Genomic DNA, 18386 nt, shown 5'->3' with positions numbered 1-18386 from the left:
CTGGTTAATTGGCACGTCCACAAGGCTTCATGAATGAGATTAAATGCAGTTTTACAGCATCTCTTCCTTTGAGATGTACTTGTCAAAATAAAAGCTCAGGCTGTGAAATAACAAAGTCTTCACCAACTTCAGCACTTATGACACTTTGGGCAATTGTTGAAATGCTTGTTCTGTGCTATCAGGAGTTAGCATGCTAGTTTTAGACTGTAATAATAAAGCTTCTTTATGCTAACAGTTGATTGTAAACATCTACGTACAGACACTAGCAGAGCAGGATGTTGGTGACAAACAGAATCTACTCGAGGCAAAATAAAGTATATAAAAAACTAATATGATTATAAAATAGACTTTTACATCATACAATGATAGTTTTTCTAGATTGTCCACAAACCAAAGTTACACAATATCTTTGGCTAAACACTACTGACAAGTTAGTATCAAACTTTATATTATCTTTCTCACACACACACACACACACACACACACACACACACACACACACACACACACACACACACACACACACAGTTTAGAAAAAGGAAAATTAAACATATTCATTTGACTAGTTCAACTTCATGGCCTGAAAACTGTCTTCAGGCCTTCGTTTCTTCCTAACTTTCACAGAATATGAAAATAAATGGACATCTTCTCATTTTTAACAAAATTGCATTGAACAGTTTCATTATATAACACATTATTATGTCATAACGTTTAACCCTGATTAACATTTCTCAGATTAATCCAACCCTTTCTTTCAGTAGTGCCTGTAATCATATTGGCTTATTGCAGCCCTTTGAGTCCAGAACCAGGTGACAGACTGGATTTAAGAGAATCTGATCTGGATCAAAGTCTCGTGGTTATTTTAAGATTAAAAAGTACCATCGTTCGGCTGAATTTGCTGCTTATGTCTCATTTTGTAACTAAACATGGTGTTATGTGTTCACACTCCAGGGGTTCATATCGTGCTTGCACAAATGTCAGGAACTGGAACATATAGACAGTAAAGTCAAGTCAAGTCTAAGTGTAGACTTAGACTTGACTTGAAATATACTGAGTTCTTCCTTACTAAGAGTCATGTGTTAAATAGGAAGCTACATCCAGCAGCTGGTTAGCTTAGCTTGATACAGGTTGTTTGCATATGACGTCACGTCGCTCTTTTGTTGTGGTGTGAACTGCAGATGGAGGGCAGGAAGTGATTTTCTGCACAGGAAGCACATTAACACACACTCAGAGTGCTGATGTTTTGAGTTGTTTACAGTTGCTCAAATCAAATCGCTTAAACTGAGAAACCACAAGGAGCTTTTATTGAGTACCAAAAGTTGTTGTTCATAAGGGTGAAAAATGTAAGAAATTGACTGAAAAACGCCAGAAAAAAATGTCGTTAACTGTCTGCAGTTGGAGGAGTCGAGTTGACTAATGGTGCAAATGGTGTAACATTAGTTATTGTTTTAAATCTGTGGTGAAGGATTTAAGGTAACAGCTACAAACATGAATAACACTTGTTAAATCAGCGTTACCTGTTTCTCATAAGACAGCTGAACGTAAATAACGTACCCTGTCTTGTTTTGAGTGTTGTGATGTTTCAGCTGCGTTTCACCGGACCTTTGCCAGCAGTTAACCGAGCAAACAACCATAACATAAATGTCAACAGCAGTCATCCGGAGCACTTTGGTATCGAGGTCGTGGACCAACCGCTAACAGAAAAGTTGTTTGCCTCCAGACGTTTGTCTGCTTTCATTTGTTTTCTTGAGCAGAGCGACATCTGAAGGAGCGGCTAGTTGTTTTATATGCTGACTCAACAGCAGCAAAACTTTAAGTTCAGCTGAAAAATCGCTTCATAACGTAAGAGTCACTTCCAACATATGATCCAATGTTCTGTTTGTACCTTTTACTCATAACTTTATCTAAATTAGCTCAGTAAGAATTTCCTCCATCTCATCCTTTGCAGTTTTCACTTCTGGCCCTCTGTCTGAATTTAACGTCACGTGACTGCAAATGACCTATTTATCGTACAGACATGACTCTGCAAGAAAGCAAATATTTCCCAAAATGTCAAACTATTCCTTTAAAGTTAATGATGGTTTCTGACATGTGGGACAATCAGCCAACTTCCATTTGCTGAACAGATCTTTAAATCCACTGAACGCAGCAGAAAACTGGGAGGCCAATAGGAGTCTTCTGAATAAACCCAGGTGCTGCCACTTGTGAGCCCTCTCTGTAGTCTAATTCATGCACAGTCTGTCTGTGTCAGTGTGTAGAGACTGAAATGGTAAACCAGTCAGGACACACCAGTGGAAGTGGTGACTGAAACAGAACAGTCTGGTAAAACAGCTGTTCGATCATAAAGGTGCAGAAATCCTCCAACACGCTTACAGTGAGCAGAGCGTCCCAACAGTTTTATCATTTCAGACAGTCGACTGTGACGTTTTATGGCACAGAAACAGCAACAAAGGCAGTAAAACCAGTCAAGGCAACGGAACCCATTGTGTGATATTTCAGACCAGTCGCAGCCGATCTGGTGCGTGAAGAATCTGACCAGTTCATCCTGTGAGTCTGTTAACTCTGCAGAGTCTGAAGCTGAAGCAGCGATTGGCCGGATCTCATTTCTAAAGCGTTGGTTCAGAGGTTCTTGTCTGACCGTAGCGTTGGTAGTTCAGACTCAGTCAGTTTCTCCAGGGTTGGTTAGATTGTCAGATTCTGTTCATTTCATCTTCTTCTGCAGAGAGCTTGTCGGTAATTTTCCGCCTGAGCTCCAGTAGAAGCTTTGGCAAAGTTTTTCAGTTCTCCCATTGTTCTTATGATTCTCAACCCATTTGAAGAGATTTGACACGTCAGCAAGTAAAAGTCAGATCTTCCTAACAGACAGTAAATACCGTGCCTGGGATCCAGATTCTCTAAGATTGCAGCATTAAGTCCAGTTTAATTGGGTTTTTGTAATTAGTTTCGTAAAAGCTCAAGTTGTACCAATTCCATCATTGGCTCTATGTAAGAGTATATATTTTTAACATTGCAATGCAACATGAAAAGGACATTGGACACGAGTATAAACTCAGCAGTGTCATGCAGCTTTTACTGTCTTTTAGCTCATAGTTTTGGTTCACCAGCTTCACGTCGAGGGTTGATTCCCTTAGGTTCTCACCAACCTCAACACATAAAAAACCATTTCTAGCAAACAAGCTTGCACGTGATGTTTCTTGAACAACTTCTTTTATGTTTCTGGACTTCTTCAAATAGATCTCAGTAAGACTGATTAAATTAAGTACTTTCTTGAGCTAATGAGCTAGCTAGTTTGCAGGTTTGCTAGTGAACAGCTAACCCTCTGAGCACTAAGCTTGGTGTTGTGACATTGAAGGCTGTGCACCCGGTGGACTCTTGGACAGACTTGGACGACTGACCATAAACATGATGGCATCAGAGTGTCTTTATGAGCATCTGCCATTAAATGCTGTGACAATGAACCCGTTACCACAGGTGGGAGGCCAGGTGCTAGTGACAGGTAGGTTACTGAATTGTGTTGTTGAGTGAGTGCGTGAGTAATTGGCTGTGTTCTTAATGTACACGGCTGCACTTACAAATAGATACAGTGTTCAAGATAATGTGATCTATATGTAGACAGACATACAGCCTTGACCTCTGACAGCACATCCATCTTAAACACGAACTCGTTTTTCTGATTTGGTCATTTTAGTGCATCCGCCCACCTCGATGCACCTCCAATGAATCTGGACCTGAGTGTTGGTTTGAAGATTTCCATCAATGAGCAGAAACCAACCGTGGGATTGTCTTTCAGAGGTTTTCCCGTCAGACCGTTGTGACTGACAACAGAGGGCTGGGACACAGCTGACTGTCACTCTCCACCCGTGTCCCATGAGTCAGCAGCTCCTCCACTGTTGTCCAATCATCAAGCAGCTTGCTGTTCCTCAGTCGGTTCTGCTTCATGTGGCTCAGCTCCAGCACCGTCTGAGATGACAGCGAACCCTGAAGCCCCCCGGCCTGCTCGTCCCCACCTCCTCTCCTCTCTCTGAGTTGCCGCGACAGCGCCAGGTGGCGTCTCCTTTCAGTTCGGCTCCAGTATCGCCCCGTCCATCGGCCATCCTCCCCTTCTTCTTCACCATCTCTCTCGCCCTCTCCTCGCACCTCCTCATCTGTTGTGACCTCACTGCGTTCCCTGGCCAATCGGTAAGCTCGGGCTCTAAGCAGCTGGTTCCTGACAGACTTCTGATTGGACACTCTGGAGCGGGGAGAGGGTGGAGAGTGAGGGTTTCGTTGTGGGGCTCCAAGTGTGCTATAGAGAGGCCCAGAGGAACCTTTTAAGTTGCTAGTACAGTTCCCGAGAGTTTGACACCCACGCCAGTCTGACACACGACTGGATCCAGATCCAGGACTCTTAGAGAGGGAGTCCTCCTCTCTGCTCCGGTTTGCGCCCTGGCTGTTTCTCAGTGCGTTCTGATGATTAGTCAGACTGGTTCTGTCTATGCTGAGGTGACTGTTGGGGTGGCAGTTACTGGGATAACTGGCCCTGCTCCTCGGCCCCAGTGTGCTGCTGGTGGTACCTGGTTGGCTGTTCTGGAGTCTGTTTCTCGGAGCGTTTGGATCTGGCATGTTGGGGTGACTGGCCCTGCGGCGCCGCTGTCCTTCACTTAAATCTGTTATTGTACGACTCCGCCCTGGAGCCTCCATTATGCCAACTCCTCCCTGCTGCTGCTCCAACCACAGCGCCCTCCGCTGACAAGGCTCAGTACGACAACCTGTGAACAGAGGGAAGTGATCAGGTTCTGAGTATTACATTGAATTGCTAAATACACAAATCTCCACTGAGCCATTATACCAAGACCTCGTTGCTGCCATGGAAAACTCAGCACTTAGTGCCTTAAAAACATGTTGGATCACCTCACAGGGTTTTTCATTGCTTGAACGTAGCTGCTGCTGCTAGCTTGTCTTGTGCGTGCCAGGAAACAGGACGATGCATCTGGCCACAAAGACCTCAGACCTTCAGGATCCAGCATTATGGTCAACAATGAGTTTCTTCAGATTAGCCTCATGTCAGGCTGCCCATGTTCAGGGAGGAGGTTCCATGTTTACAAAGCTTTGCTTCTTTGACGACATGAAAATTCTATATACTTGCCTTAAACTAGCTGGCAGCACTGCCACAAAACTTGGCATGATACCAAACACTAAATATTTAAACACTTAAACCCAATAATTGTAACCGCTAATGTCAGGATCAATTTACAGGACTAATATCTGTTTTAATAAATAATCTCAGAAATTGTAATCTGTTTTCTTAGCTTCAGAAGCTGTAGACTTAGACGGATACAGCAGTTTAATGATTTGTAGAGCTTCACAAACAGACAGTCAGTCGACTGTGACGTTTTATGGCACAGAAACAGCAACAAAGGCAGTAAAACCAGTCAAGGCAACGGAACCCATTGTGTGATATTTCAGACCAGTCGCAGCCGATCTGGTGCGTGAAGAATCTGACCAGTTCATCCTGTGAGTCTGTTAACTCTGCAGAGTCTGAAGCTGAAGCAGCGATTGGCCGGATCTCATTTCTAAAGCGTTGGTTCAGAGGTTCTTGTCTGACCGTAGCGTTGGTAGTTCAGACTCAGTCAGTTTCTCCAGGGTTGGTTAGATTGTCAGATTCTGTTCATTTCATCTTCTTCTGCAGAGAGCTTGTCGGTAATTTTCTGCCTGAGCTCCAGTAGAAGCTTTGGTAAAGTTTTTCAGTTCTCCCATTGTTCTTATGATTCTCAACCCATTTGAAGAGATTTGACACGTCAGCAAGTAAAAGTCAGATCTTCCTAACAGACAGTAAATACCGTGCCTGGGATCCAGATTCTCTAAGATTGCAGCATTAAGTCCAGTTTAATTGGGTTTTTGTAATTAGTTTCGTAAAAGCTCAAGTTGTACCAATTCCATCATTGGCTCTATGTAAGAGTATATATTTTTAACATTGCAATGCAACATGAAAAGGACATTGGACACGAGTATAAACTCAGCAGTGTCATGCAGCTTTTACTGTCTTTTAGCTCATAGTTTTGGTTCACCAGCTTCACGTCGAGGTTTGATTCCCTTAGGTTCTCACCAACCTCAACACATAAAAAACCATTTCTAGCAAACAAGCTTGCACGTGATGTTTCTTGAACAACTTCTTTTATGTTTCTGGACTTCTTCAAATAGATCTCAGTAAGACTGATTAAATTAAGTACTTTCTTGAGCTAATGAGCTAGCTAGTTTGCAGGTTTGCTAGTGAACAGCTAACCCCCTTAATGATTTGTAGAGCTTCACAAACCCGCAGAAGGAGAAGGTGGGGAGTGGTGTCGAGGTAAGGTGGGACTCCTCTCAGCTCTGTGGAAATGAACTGTTGTGGTCGTGCTGTTGCCCACAGTGCAGCGGGATGCCTGTGGTCCTCCAGAGTGAGTCACTGGAGTTGTCTCGGGGATGGACTCCAAATCCCAGCGTCCCCTCTGCTCTCGAGGGGAGTGGCCTGAGCGGAGGTGGTGAGTTTGTCGATGGGTGTGGCTCCCATGAATCTTATGCAATCTTCTGTGCTCCCCAGTGCTGACGCTGTGGAAGCCGGAGTCGCTGGGTTCAGAGGAGATCAGGGACTCGGAGGAAGAGGAGGAGCCTTGGGAGGAAGGGGTGTGACCTGGTAGCGATGACATAGCGTCTGTCTCGGCCTCTGAGAAGGGCACCCGTTGGTTTGGGCTGTCAGGTCCACATCCCAGCCCACTGTCGAGCTCACTCAGGGGTAGATATCCAAGAAAGCGGTCAGACCTCCAAGGAGGATGAAAGTCAGACTAAAGAGAAAGAGAGAATTTTAATTTATTATTTATATTTTATTAAGTTCATTTTTAGGCATGCTCATAGTCTGCACTGAATCAGGAATCGCATTTACAAGAGGGAACTAATTTAAAGAATTTGTCATAGATTCGGTTTCACAAAGTCTCTAAAGTTTCTGCTAAACTCAACAACTCATGAATCTCAAATGGTCTAGAGGACAGAGATCTGATCTCGATGAGGATCTAAAGATTGCCTCAAAAATACCATGTTTAAACGCAAAGGCAAGATCGGGCTTTAATTATCCAGAAAACGTATCCGGATGCAGAGCCCATTGTAATAACAGGTGTCAGACATGTTGCTGTTAAATGATGTGAGTCATTGAAATGAGCTACCTGTCTGGGGATGTTCTTAGGCTCCATCTCTTCTGTGTTGTAGCAGCCAATCAGACAGCTCTCTGAGTTAGGCTGGTAGGGCAACATTTCTGGAACCTGGAGTAGAAAGAAGATCAGAATGGAAACTGGTATAAACTGATTAGCGTATAATAGTAATCTGTAAATCTGTAAATCTGAATGCACACCAACATAAATTAAGAGTACAATAGAAGACAACACAATAATCACCTGGTAGTCCAGTCTGTCCAGGTGATCTAAGCTGTAGGAGACACTTGGCAGGTAGTTATTACCCAGTTGCTGGTCGTTTGATGATCTGGGCAGGTAGCCATTTGGTTGATAGACGTCTGACGATATCATCATGTGACTATTGGCAGAATATAGGTCAGGTGACACCGTCATGTGACCGTAGTAAGGCCTGTGTGGAGGAAACCCTCATGTTTTAAAAGGAGGTGATGGCAAAGAGACTTTATCAGGCAGACAGTATTCAGCCTTCATGTGGGTCTGTTTATTGATCAGATGTTATAAATAAAGATGGTAAATCCGTGAGATGGAGATTCCTCCATGAATATTAATAAGACTTGATGCAACATCATGCTGACCTTGCAAACTGAACTTGCTCCCAAACACTCAAGTAAAGAGTGTGTCCTTCGATTTGAATTGTGGCTAGACAGAAGTAGACGTCTTGTTTTCAGACCTTTCTCTTCAGTCTGTACACTTCAGTCCGTTCCAGCCTCTTTCACCCATTCCAAAACTCTTCCCCATATCCCTAACTTGTACCTTGTTGTTATACTTTTACCTCAGTCCCAAATTATTTCCCCCACTCCAGACCTTTTATAGTAGTTCCAAACTTTAATCCCTTTTCTACAAACCTTTACCCTGTTCCCATTCTCATCATAGTCCTGAACTTTTAGATAATTTCCAGTTTTTGTACGCTGCAAACAGTTGTTTACCCAGTCAAGACTTTTGACCTCTGTCCCAGCAGTTTATTCTACTCCCAATTATGTAACACATTTTTGGTCATTTACCAATGTAGGAGTCCTTAATCAAAGTCCTAAAATTTGATCTAAGCTGTATCCCAACATCTTGACCCTTTCTCAACCCTTCACTCCAGCCTGAACCTACTTAGAGCATCATTTTCTTATCCTGATCCCATTTGTTTACCTCACCTCTAACTATTTACCCACATTCGTAACACGTGAGCCCATTCCCAAAGTTTCACCATCGTTCCAAATTCCTGCTTAATTTCAGCGGTTATACTCCAGTTAAAGCCTTGACACAGTTCCCAGTTTTAACCCTGTCCCAGCTCTTTTCTCATTTTCTGATCACCTACTTCATCCTCAGAAACTTCCAGGTCAAAAGAGTTTTGCCGTAATCCCTTCATCCTGCTCCCAAACTTTTATTTTGATCTGTACCTTTCAGCTCATCCCAACATCTTAAGAGAGAGATAAGATAAGATAAGATAAGATAAGATAAGATAAGATAAGATAAGATAAGATAAGATATGCCTTTATTAGTCCCACAGTGGAGAAATTTCAGGTATTACGGCAGCAAAGTGGATAGCAAGAACAGAGTGCATCAGTAAAAGACATTAAATATCAAACAAGCAATATAAACCAGGAATATAAAAATATGAACAACGTTCCCATACGCTGATTTGTTTACCTCAGTCCAAACTAACAGCGTCCTCCATCTCGAGTCTTAATCCCTTTCACAAATCGTGATCATTGTCCATTTCACCCCATTTCCACTTACAGCCTCTCCCAACTGTTAACCCGTTTACAGGCCTTTATCAGGTGCGCAGCTATCATTGTGTTTGGCAATATTAATTTTATATTCTTTGTATGTAATGTACGTAAACCTTCTGTGTTTGATTTTATTGTGTGTTTTTTATTCTGTTTTTTTTTAACTTCTCCTTTTAATTCTTTGTTGTAAGACAAGGCACAGCATGAAATAAATAAAGTCGGATCTTATTGTATCTCATCTGTTTACTCCAGACCTAATAATCACCTCAGTTAGAAACATTTATCCACTCTGAAACCCGTTAGCACAGTCCTAAGCCCCATTATTCTGTCTCCAACCCTTTCCAAAGCTTCATCCAAATCTGTGGCTTGTAGAATTATGAGTGATTTGGCACCACTGTTCTCTATTTGCATGTATTTACTCAAAGCTACTTAATGCTTCACACAATAAGAATTAGAAAATACTTAAACAAATAAGAAAAGCATTGCGAAGGACTCAGATGTTTGTTGATGTGTCCTCAGTTTCCCCAGGACGACCTCAGTCACATCTGTCTGTCCTCGTCCCAAACTAGTCCCGAATCCTAATCTAACCTCTGTAACCTCTAACTTTGTACCACAAGCCCCCCCCATCACGCTGTCTTATACCCACCCTGTGCCATAGCCTTCTCCCTGGCCTTCCTTTCCCTCCATCAGTCCCATGGCTCTCAGGGCCTCCCAGTGTCTTTCTGTCGGGACACTGCACTCCATTGCACAACGAGACCTCCGCCTCCTGTGGCCATGCCCCCTTCTTCCCTCCACCTGCATAGTGATTGGCTGGCCATACTCGTCCACAAAGTGCAGCTCCTCCCGGCGTCGGTGATGAGAGGGATCGTGAGTCTTGGCCTGACGAGAGGGAACATGACAAGTAAGATTTCTGACTGTACTCACACATCACAAGGAAGTGGAAGTAAGAGGAAAGTTAATTTCTGTGAATTCCCAAAGATGCAGCTTTAAGAAAGCGTCAGAAGCAGGTTGGTTTGAAGATCTTAGGTGTGACGTATCCTGCTTCTGCTGTGTAACACTTGAGTGTTATCTGTAGTATTGATGAAGGACAGAGGCAACAGAAGTATACAGTGGCAAAGTGGGAGTTTAGCCTCCAATACAAGGTCAGTTAGTTCTTTGCTTTCTAACTTTTTGGCATGCCCGACTACAATTGTGTTACATAACCAGCCGATGATTCACACTCTCTTTATATAAAAAGACCAAAGATTGAGCCATTATGTGCAAGTTGGACCCAGGAAAGACGAATCTGCAGGTTTCTGTTGCAGTTGAACTGCAGTTGAAGGTGTGCTGATGTCAGGTAGGGTTGGAACCACATTCTGCAGAGCCTCGGCCCTCCACGACAAAACTCATGCAGTATTTTAGAGTAGCACATTTACTTCACTTACTGTATGTTCAGAGTGATCTGACCAAAGGAGGATTTTGCAGTGTCAAACTTTAACAAGAGCTACTTTGAATATGTAAATGTTCAGCTGTGTGTCAAGAGGTAGAGCAGATTGTCCACCAATCAGAAGGTTGAGGGTTCAATCCCCGGCCCCTGCAGAGGTGTGTATGTGTTAGCGCTTTGTTGATTTGTTTGTGGGGTGGAAAAACACAGCTCATTTACAGAAGTACTGTACTTACGTACAAGTTTAATGTACCTGTAGTTTACTTAAGAATTTCCATTTTATGCTGCCTGAAACTTCTTCACTATGTTGTACTTCTTAAGAGCAGCATCCACAGGAAAACACAGGATGCATGATGTAATTATTCAAGGGTTCAACTAATTTATATTTGACTTACTGCTGAAATGACAACACTAAGTATAACTTTGTTAATCCCACGCCAGGAAAATTATGTTATGCAAGAATAAGGGGGTGCTGTCCTCGGGCCCTCTTGGCCCGGCTGGTCGGGAGACTCCCTACCTCGGCGTGGGGTCCACTGGTCTGTCGGGCTCGGGTGGGCCCGGGTGCGGGTGCCCCCTGTGCTCCCGGTCCCTGATGTCTCTCGGTGTGGACGACCCCAAAGGTTGCATTCTCCTCAATCATTAGTGCCCTGCCATGTCTCCTTACCCGTGCTATTCTCTGCAGTAAGAATGTGTGTGTGTGTGTGTGTGTGTGTGTGTGTGTGTGTGTGTGTGTGTGTGTGTGTGTGTGTGTGTATGCATGTACTTGAGGGTGGGTGTTTGTACATACGGAGGGTGGGAGGGATGGGTTTTTATTGTTGCTTTATTTTGATTTATATTGTTTTTTAACTCCTGTGAAGCACTTTGTATTTTATTATGTATGAAAAGTGCTATATCAATAAAGTTTGATTTGATTTGATTTTAATAAAAAATAGTTGTAGAAAAAAAAACAAGCACAAAATAAAAAAGAATACAAAATAAAAATCAACTATTTATATATATATGTACACTAAATACAAAAAGTGTATGAAAATAGAGTTGCTTTTGGACTCAGTCAGTCGAGTAGAATTTTGGATTGCATGTGATGGTTATGGATAATAAAATACAATGTTATGTAATATTACACAGTAGAAAGAAAAGGTGATATTGCCGCTTATATTCCATATTACATTATAACCTTAATTACTGTTTTAATCACTTTAATTATTACCTTAAAAACTGTTAAATGTCATTTTTTGCTAACTGTGGATCATCTCTCATAAATATCCTGAGCGGGTCTCTGAGTTTACAGGAAAAACTCAGAGGGTCTCAACTGCAACATGTTAGCGTGTCACCATTCTGTCAACTCAGTACATAACAGGACAGCTCACACCCTGAAGGACACTCCGTCACTACGTCTGCTGAGTCTGAGCTACGACCAAACTGTAAGCGTGGAGGTTTGTTAGAGCGTCATGTGAACGTTAAGATGCAGTGAAGTCAAAGAGACTGGCTCTGAGCAGCAGCATGTAGGTCAGGATCCTGCAGCAGCCCTCTGCAACCCCTGGACCAGTACTGGAGTCTTTACACTCTCAGTGCATGGCCCGAGGCCAGACACACACACACACACACACACACACACACACACACACACACACACACACACACACACACACACACACACACACACACACACACACACACACACACACACACACACACACACACAGACGTGCACACGTACATAAACAACCAGTTCATACATGCAGACGCAGACATGCAGCTGCACACAGCACAGAGTGTGCTCGCTCTGCTGCACTTTGACAGTAATGCAGACTGATCTCTCTCTCTCCTTCCTCATGTTTCTGCCTCCCTCTCTCTTCTCTTACAGTTTTTCATGAAGCTTTGACTCCATTTTCACCGAGGCTGAAAGTGCAAAACTCTGCAGAATGTGACACTCCTCATCCTCAGCACAAAATCACCGTTAGCACCCAAGATTAAATAAAAGTGTCAAACGCAGCGAGCTTTGCAGAACTGCGCCAGAATATTGGATTTGATCCCGTCAATTTAAGTCACAGCAGTTTAAAATGAACTGATCTCTAGCAAATAATCCCCGTCAGATCAAACAAAAGACTTTCAGCCTGAATTCTGTTCAAGTATGAAAATAATGTGAAGAATACGCAAAACATCACATAAAACACACAAGTACAAACAGTTCACTGCATGATGCATTCGTGGAAACATGTCCAGCAATGAATCAGTGATTGGCTCAGTGTGACTGTGATCTTCCTCATGATCCTCCTCAGCTTCACTGTTCCCCCGGCGGCGTGTTGATGTCGGAGTTTATGTTGCAGGGTTTCATGAGACCGCGCTGTGGTTGAAGCCGGTTAAAGGTTGTGCTTCCTGCTGAATAAACTGTGGTGACGAGGCCACTGATACTCACTCCAGCTCAGGGAAAGACTGGAGTCACGGTTTGGTGCTACACGCTCGTCCACCACCTCAGCAGCCGCAGCCTCGTGTCTCTGGACGGACTTCAGGCCTGCGTGACAACATGCAGCCCTCTGATTGGTTCAGCCTGGCTGTGCTGTGAACTGCTGACACAGGAGGTTCCAACAAAACGTTGAACCTCCTCGTTTACGTCAATATGAAGGACTGAGTGCTGCTGCAGGGGCAGGTAATGTTCCTGTTAGGTGTGTACTCCGTATAAATGTGATATTTATGGATCCTCACCTGCAGTATGAATCAGATGTGCTGAAACGTGCAGTCCTGCAACCTCTTAACACGAACAAAGCACTCGAAGGACTCGCTCAGTGTCTGAATGAATGTGTTCTTCTCTGTTGTGCCGTATTTGTCAGGCTGGTATATAACAGAAGTAACTCCTTGTTAACAGTGAAAACAAGCTTCTAAGTTTAAAGGAAAAGGCTGGAAAACATTTAGCCGGAAACAAAGGCGTGACCCTGGATGGCTTGGCGGCGCTCTGTGGCAGCTTGCTTCAGTGAGCTGAGGCTGAACTCGTATTCTTCCTCTGACTGTTGACGCTGGCAGATTGTGAAGGATTCGGGGAAAATAGATTGTGTGAGTGATTTGGATGAAGAGGAGAGTCAGTGAGTCACGTTTTCTTTTGTTCACAGCAAAAGTGTCGAATAAAAGCCTGAAATATTCTGCTGCACACATGATGATCAGAAACTGGGTGCTTTATTTTGATGCAGAAAAGAAGGAACGCTCGACAGTTTCATTTGACTCGCTGTGATTTCCGTAGGTTGTGATCATCTCCGTCTGTTCTGTTGGTGGTTTCTTTAGATTCTTTAGGTTTGGTTTATTGCTTCTAATCAGCTCTCTGCTCTGGTTTATGATAACTTGTGTCTAACCAGTTCTCGCCGGCTGGAGACGGTTCCATCAGCAGCTATCAGGATGGAAAATGTTCCGTACATCCACAGGCGACACGGAGCCGTTCGTCCTGCACCACCACCCATCTGTGTCAAGCTGTCAATGTCTTTACAGTCAAACGACGCCACATCCTGCTGCCTTACATGCTGCCAGCCTCACATCAGACGCGAGCGTGGTCCTCCTCACAGAAAACAAACATTTACTCTCTGCTTGAGCCACCGCGATGGAAGATCCCCGCTGATCCTCGCTGAGACAAACCTCAGCTGTCACCTCAGCTCAAGCTTTTTAATAATCAAAATGGAAACTGGAACAGGAAGCAGCGAGCTCAGACAGGAAGTCAGCCCATCGGTGCAGAGGCAGCATCATGAGTGGGTCGTATGTTTGGATGTTTGTCCCGGTGACCCGACTCTTATCAGGTCACATCTCAGGAATGTTTGCGCCTTCTCTCAGCTGTAAAAAGTGAAGCGGTGAAGCTGTCGCATCTCTCTGAGCCTCTCTTCATCTCCTCTCGTCTTTACATGAGGACTGACGTCTGTGTGTTGGCTTGTCTCAGAGATGGGGTCACCTCAGCAGCTATCACATCCAGTTATGATCTCCGTCCTCCGTCTGTCTGCAGTGCGTTGTTCTGATCTGTGTGTGCGCCACAGGAAGTCATCTGATAAGGTGTTTGTTTACGTGCAGCGCGGCATCAGCGCGTCGAGTGTCGAACCTCCTCTGACATGCGTAGCCGGGTAATCGTGTGTTCCAGCGTTGCGAGACGAACGTGTGCCAGAAAACATTGGTCCTGCTGTCGTCGCTGCAGATTGTTCCGCTCTGCGTGTCTGAGAGCGCCGAACCGCAGCCAGTCGAGCCTTTTGATCAGCGAGGCGTTCAGCCAGGAGACGCGGCGGCTAAGCTACGAGCTCTCAACACTGATCATCGCATTGGGAGAAGCCTCAGATATCCACCAACAGCAATTACTGAGATGTGGCGTCACGCTGTAACAAGTAGAGAGGCAGGACGAAACACACGCTTTCCAAGAAAAACAGTCATTTGTGAAGCGATGCTGGAGCGCTCGTCATCATGTCTCCTGTTCAGGTTTTGTTCAGCAGAATCATTGAGCCCAAACCAAGTCGTCCTCTGCCTGTTGGCTCTCAGACTGATCTGTTTGTCTGTTTGCTCTGCTGCACATGGAGGTCCTGCCCGACCTCCAAAGACTCAAAGATGTTGTTTGTGGAGTCAGCAAAGTGGGTCGATGTCAGCTTCAGCACAAAGTCAGCAAGAACAATGTGATTAAAACTCAAAACTGAGTTAATTATCAGGTCGGTTAAGACTCATCACTGAGTTAGATCTCCCCCTAAAATGTTCTGTAATACAGATAAATAAGAAACTTTGTCAAAGATGACACGAACAGTTAATCCTGAAAAATGTGCATCATTTGTGTAACTAGTAACTAGTTGGACAGATGGAGTTTAGAGCATCGTCACCAGACGAGAGCATTAATACTGGATGACTGCAAAAGCCCTGATTACATTCGCTGATGTGCTTCTGTGGTCTGATGCCAAACCTGTAAAGGTTCCTGATGTGGTTCAGGTCAGAGTGGACCCGTGCACCACAGATGAGGAAGCTGATGATCAGTGATCAGTTCACTGTCAGTTCACTGCAGCAACCGTCCGTCTGTGTTTTGTTCACCGCTGCAGTAACAACAAGTGTTCAAGTCAAATTAATTCTGTTTACGTGGAACAAAAGCACAAATCACACATTTGCTGTCTGACGTTCAACAGCTTGTATCCTGAGATCTGAAAAACACAAACCTTTAGCAGTAACAGTTGCTGCAGCTCTGAGTCACACCTCCACTGGCTTCCTCTCCACAGAGATGGCAACTGAGGCTCATGGTAATTGTAGTATTTAGACCTGTTTATAGGGCTAGCAATGAAAGGCCGTGCTAATGTGCTAATGCTGAACGGTGCTTTGAGCTCAATGCTAACACGCTGATGTTTTTGGTGTGAGTGTGCAGATCCTCACCAGGCTGATGGTTAGGATGGTGGCGAGGACCACAAAACAGGCATTTCTTCATCTTGTATCATGCTGAGCTTTAGTGGATCATAACACATCAGGTATGGACTTATGGATCTGTAGATCCAGATCAAGATGAGACCAAACTTTCCTGGATGTCAGTTTTTGAGGCACAACAAATACGGCCTGTGTCAGACTGGGTTCACCTTGTTTTAAGCTTTAGCCTGTTTCTTGCCCAAAATGTCGTTTGCTACGTGTTCAGAGAGGATTCATAGTCAGTAAAACAGCTTCAAAACTCTCTGGATCATCGCGACCACCAGAGGTCCCGAACATGCAGTCACACAAGTGCACAAAGAATATTTGGCTGATGAGGCTAATAGTATGCAAGATTATCCACAGACACACACATAATAATGCGTGCGCACGCACACACACGCGCGCGCGCACACACACACAGCCAAACGCATGATCACTGGCAGGGTTACACCTGGCAGAGATAATTAGCTCTAAACACCTGAGGCCGACAGTATTAGTCATGAGTTCTGCAGGCACTAGGTCACAAAGTACTGAACACATTCACACGTTGACCTGATGGTGGCGCTAAATGAAAAGTTACTACGGTTCATCCTGTGGGGAACATGAACGCCTGAAGCACATCTCAGGACCATCCACCCAGGAGCTGTTGAGATATCTGAGTCTGGGCCGAAGAGGAGGCTGAAAACATGATTTCTCAGAGAGATCGATGGACCAGTCTAACCTGTAGAGTGCTTTGAGTTTACAGGAAGCTCGTTTGTTTGTTCAGGATCATTAAAAGAAGAATTTGTATATAATTATAGTTTAATACGCATTTATAATGGAGAAAAAAACAGTCACGATTCTGTCAAACTTTTCAGTTCAGTGAAAACAGCAGCTGGACATTTAACTGTGCAGATGAATGAAATGAGACTGATGAAGAGGGCACACACACACACACACACACACACACACACACACACACACACACACACACACACACACACACACACACACACACACAGATATAGCCTTTAGCCTTCAGTCATCAGAGCTTCTCCTTCATTTATTGTCTGGGTTCACTGTTATTATCTGGGATGTGTGTGTGTGTGTGTGTGTGTGTGTGTGTGTGTGTGTGTGTGTGTGTGTGTGTGCGCGTGCATTAGTATGTGTGTGTGTCTGTGTGTGTTTGTTTGCGTGTGTGTGTGTACGATGCATGTCCACAGTGATCTAACGGAGACGAGGTCATCTCAGCAACCATCACATCTCGTTATCTACCTCTCTCTCTCTCTCTCTCTCTCTCTCTCTCTCTCTCTCTCTCTCTCTCTCTCTCCCTCTCTCTCTCTCTCTCTCTCTCTCTCTCTCGCTCTCTCACCCCAAAACACACCTGCAGGGGGTCACTCACCTTTGTCCGAGTGAAACGACAACCCATTCTGACTTCCTCAGACAGAAAAATGGAGGAATGAAGGCTGAAAACAGAAACGAAAGAAAGAGGAAGAGGAGGGAAAAGAGGGATGAGGAGATCAGACGAAAGAAGCTGCAGAGGAGAGGAAGGAGGTTAAAAAGAGAGCGAGAGAATAGAAAGAGAGAGAGGGTTTGATGAGCCTCGTCCGCCCACCAGCTCACATCTCCAAACTCTGACCACCCACAATCCTCAGCTAATCAGCTGTCCTCCTGCACCGCAGAGCAGACTACAGCTCCCATGATGCCGCGGTGTAAACAGCAGCAGTGGCAGCAGTCGGTGGGCAGCAGGTCCATCGCATTAAACCTTTCTCCCTCCTCTGGAATCAGGAAGCAAGATGGGTGAGCGAATGGCAGCAGCAGCACAGAGAAGGGCGAGCGAGGCAGAGAGGCAGCTGAGAAACTGAAAGAGAGAGAGACGGAGGTGTGAAGAACAGAGCTGTCCCCATCTGACAGTTTCTTCTTCTTCTTCTTTCTTATTCTCCTGTCAGTCTCTCTCTCGCGCTGTCTCTCTCTGTAGCTTTGCTCCCACCAGCCAATCACAGAGCCCAGATGCAAGGAGGAGGGGAGGTGGATGCTCTGATTGGCTGAGTGGCGTCAGTTTGAGCATCCATTCAGGGTTTTTTTTCTCTGTCTCTCTCTGTCTCCCTCTCTCTGTCTGTCTCTCTCTCTCTCTCTCTCTCTCTGTCTCTCTCTCTCCCCTCTCTCTCTCTCTGTCTCTCTCTCTCTCTCTGTCTCTCTCTCCTCTCTCTCTCTCTCTCTCTCTCTCTCTCTCTCTCTCTCTCTCTCCCCTCTCTGTCTCTCCCCCCCCTGATCCATCCTTTTTCTTCCTCCCGTCTGTTTTCTTTACACCTCCATCAGTCTAAAAATGCCTCCCTCCTCCTGTACTTTCCCCAGCGTTTGTGCCCCCAGCCTCGACTGATGCTGATATCCTGCTGTGTGTGTGTGTGTGTGTGTGTTTCTCTGTGTGTAACACTGTGTACTGTGAGTACATGTACACACACTGTACATATATGGCTGCTAATTATTACAGTACTCAAAGAGTACAGCTTTTCTGACATTTTGAAGAAGGTGAATAGATGACAAAATAAAACATGCTTTTCTTTATTAATCTGATCATTTCAAATCATTTTGCAGACTTTTATTTTGGTGTCAGGTGAGGAGGGACTTCAGTGTTTTAAATTATTTCCTCTGGTCTTGAATTCATACACCCCGTGA

General features: G+C 44.5%; 1 protein-coding gene across 1 annotated transcript; it reads right to left on the bottom strand.

Annotated features, from left to right (window-relative positions):
- Positions 1–3672: 3672 nt before the first annotated feature.
- On the bottom strand, positions 3673–17627 carry LOC139335781 (uncharacterized). The gene is made up of 6 exons (XM_070969570.1): positions 17113–17627; positions 9564–9796; positions 7404–7590; positions 7176–7271; positions 6293–6800; positions 3673–4748 (listed from the first exon to the last, which is right to left on the bottom strand). The coding sequence occupies exons 1-6, from the start codon at positions 17137–17139 to the stop codon at positions 3802–3804; spliced, it is 1998 nt and encodes a 665-aa protein (XP_070825671.1). The 5' UTR covers positions 17140–17627; the 3' UTR covers positions 3673–3801.
- Positions 17628–18386: the final 759 nt, after the last annotated feature.

This window comes from Chaetodon trifascialis, chromosome 8, assembly GCF_039877785.1.
Source record: "Chaetodon trifascialis isolate fChaTrf1 chromosome 8, fChaTrf1.hap1, whole genome shotgun sequence".
Lineage (NCBI taxonomy): Eukaryota > Metazoa > Chordata > Actinopteri > Chaetodontiformes > Chaetodontidae > Chaetodon > Chaetodon trifascialis.
This window is presented reverse-complemented; position numbering and strand designations above follow the sequence as displayed.

Bases quoted from the DNA above. Each gene is read 5' to 3' on its own strand.
- LOC139335781 (XM_070969570.1), bottom strand. From the start codon at position 17,139: ATGGGTTGTCGTTTCACTCGGACAAAG. The intron at 7,272-7,403 runs GTGATTATTGTG...TTTCTACTCCAG, and splicing joins TGGACAGACTGGACTACCAG to GTTCCAGAAATGTTGCCCTA. The intron at 6,801-7,175 runs GTAGCTCATTTC...CTTTCTCTTTAG, and splicing joins CTAAGAACATCCCCAGACAG to TCTGACTTTCATCCTCCTTG.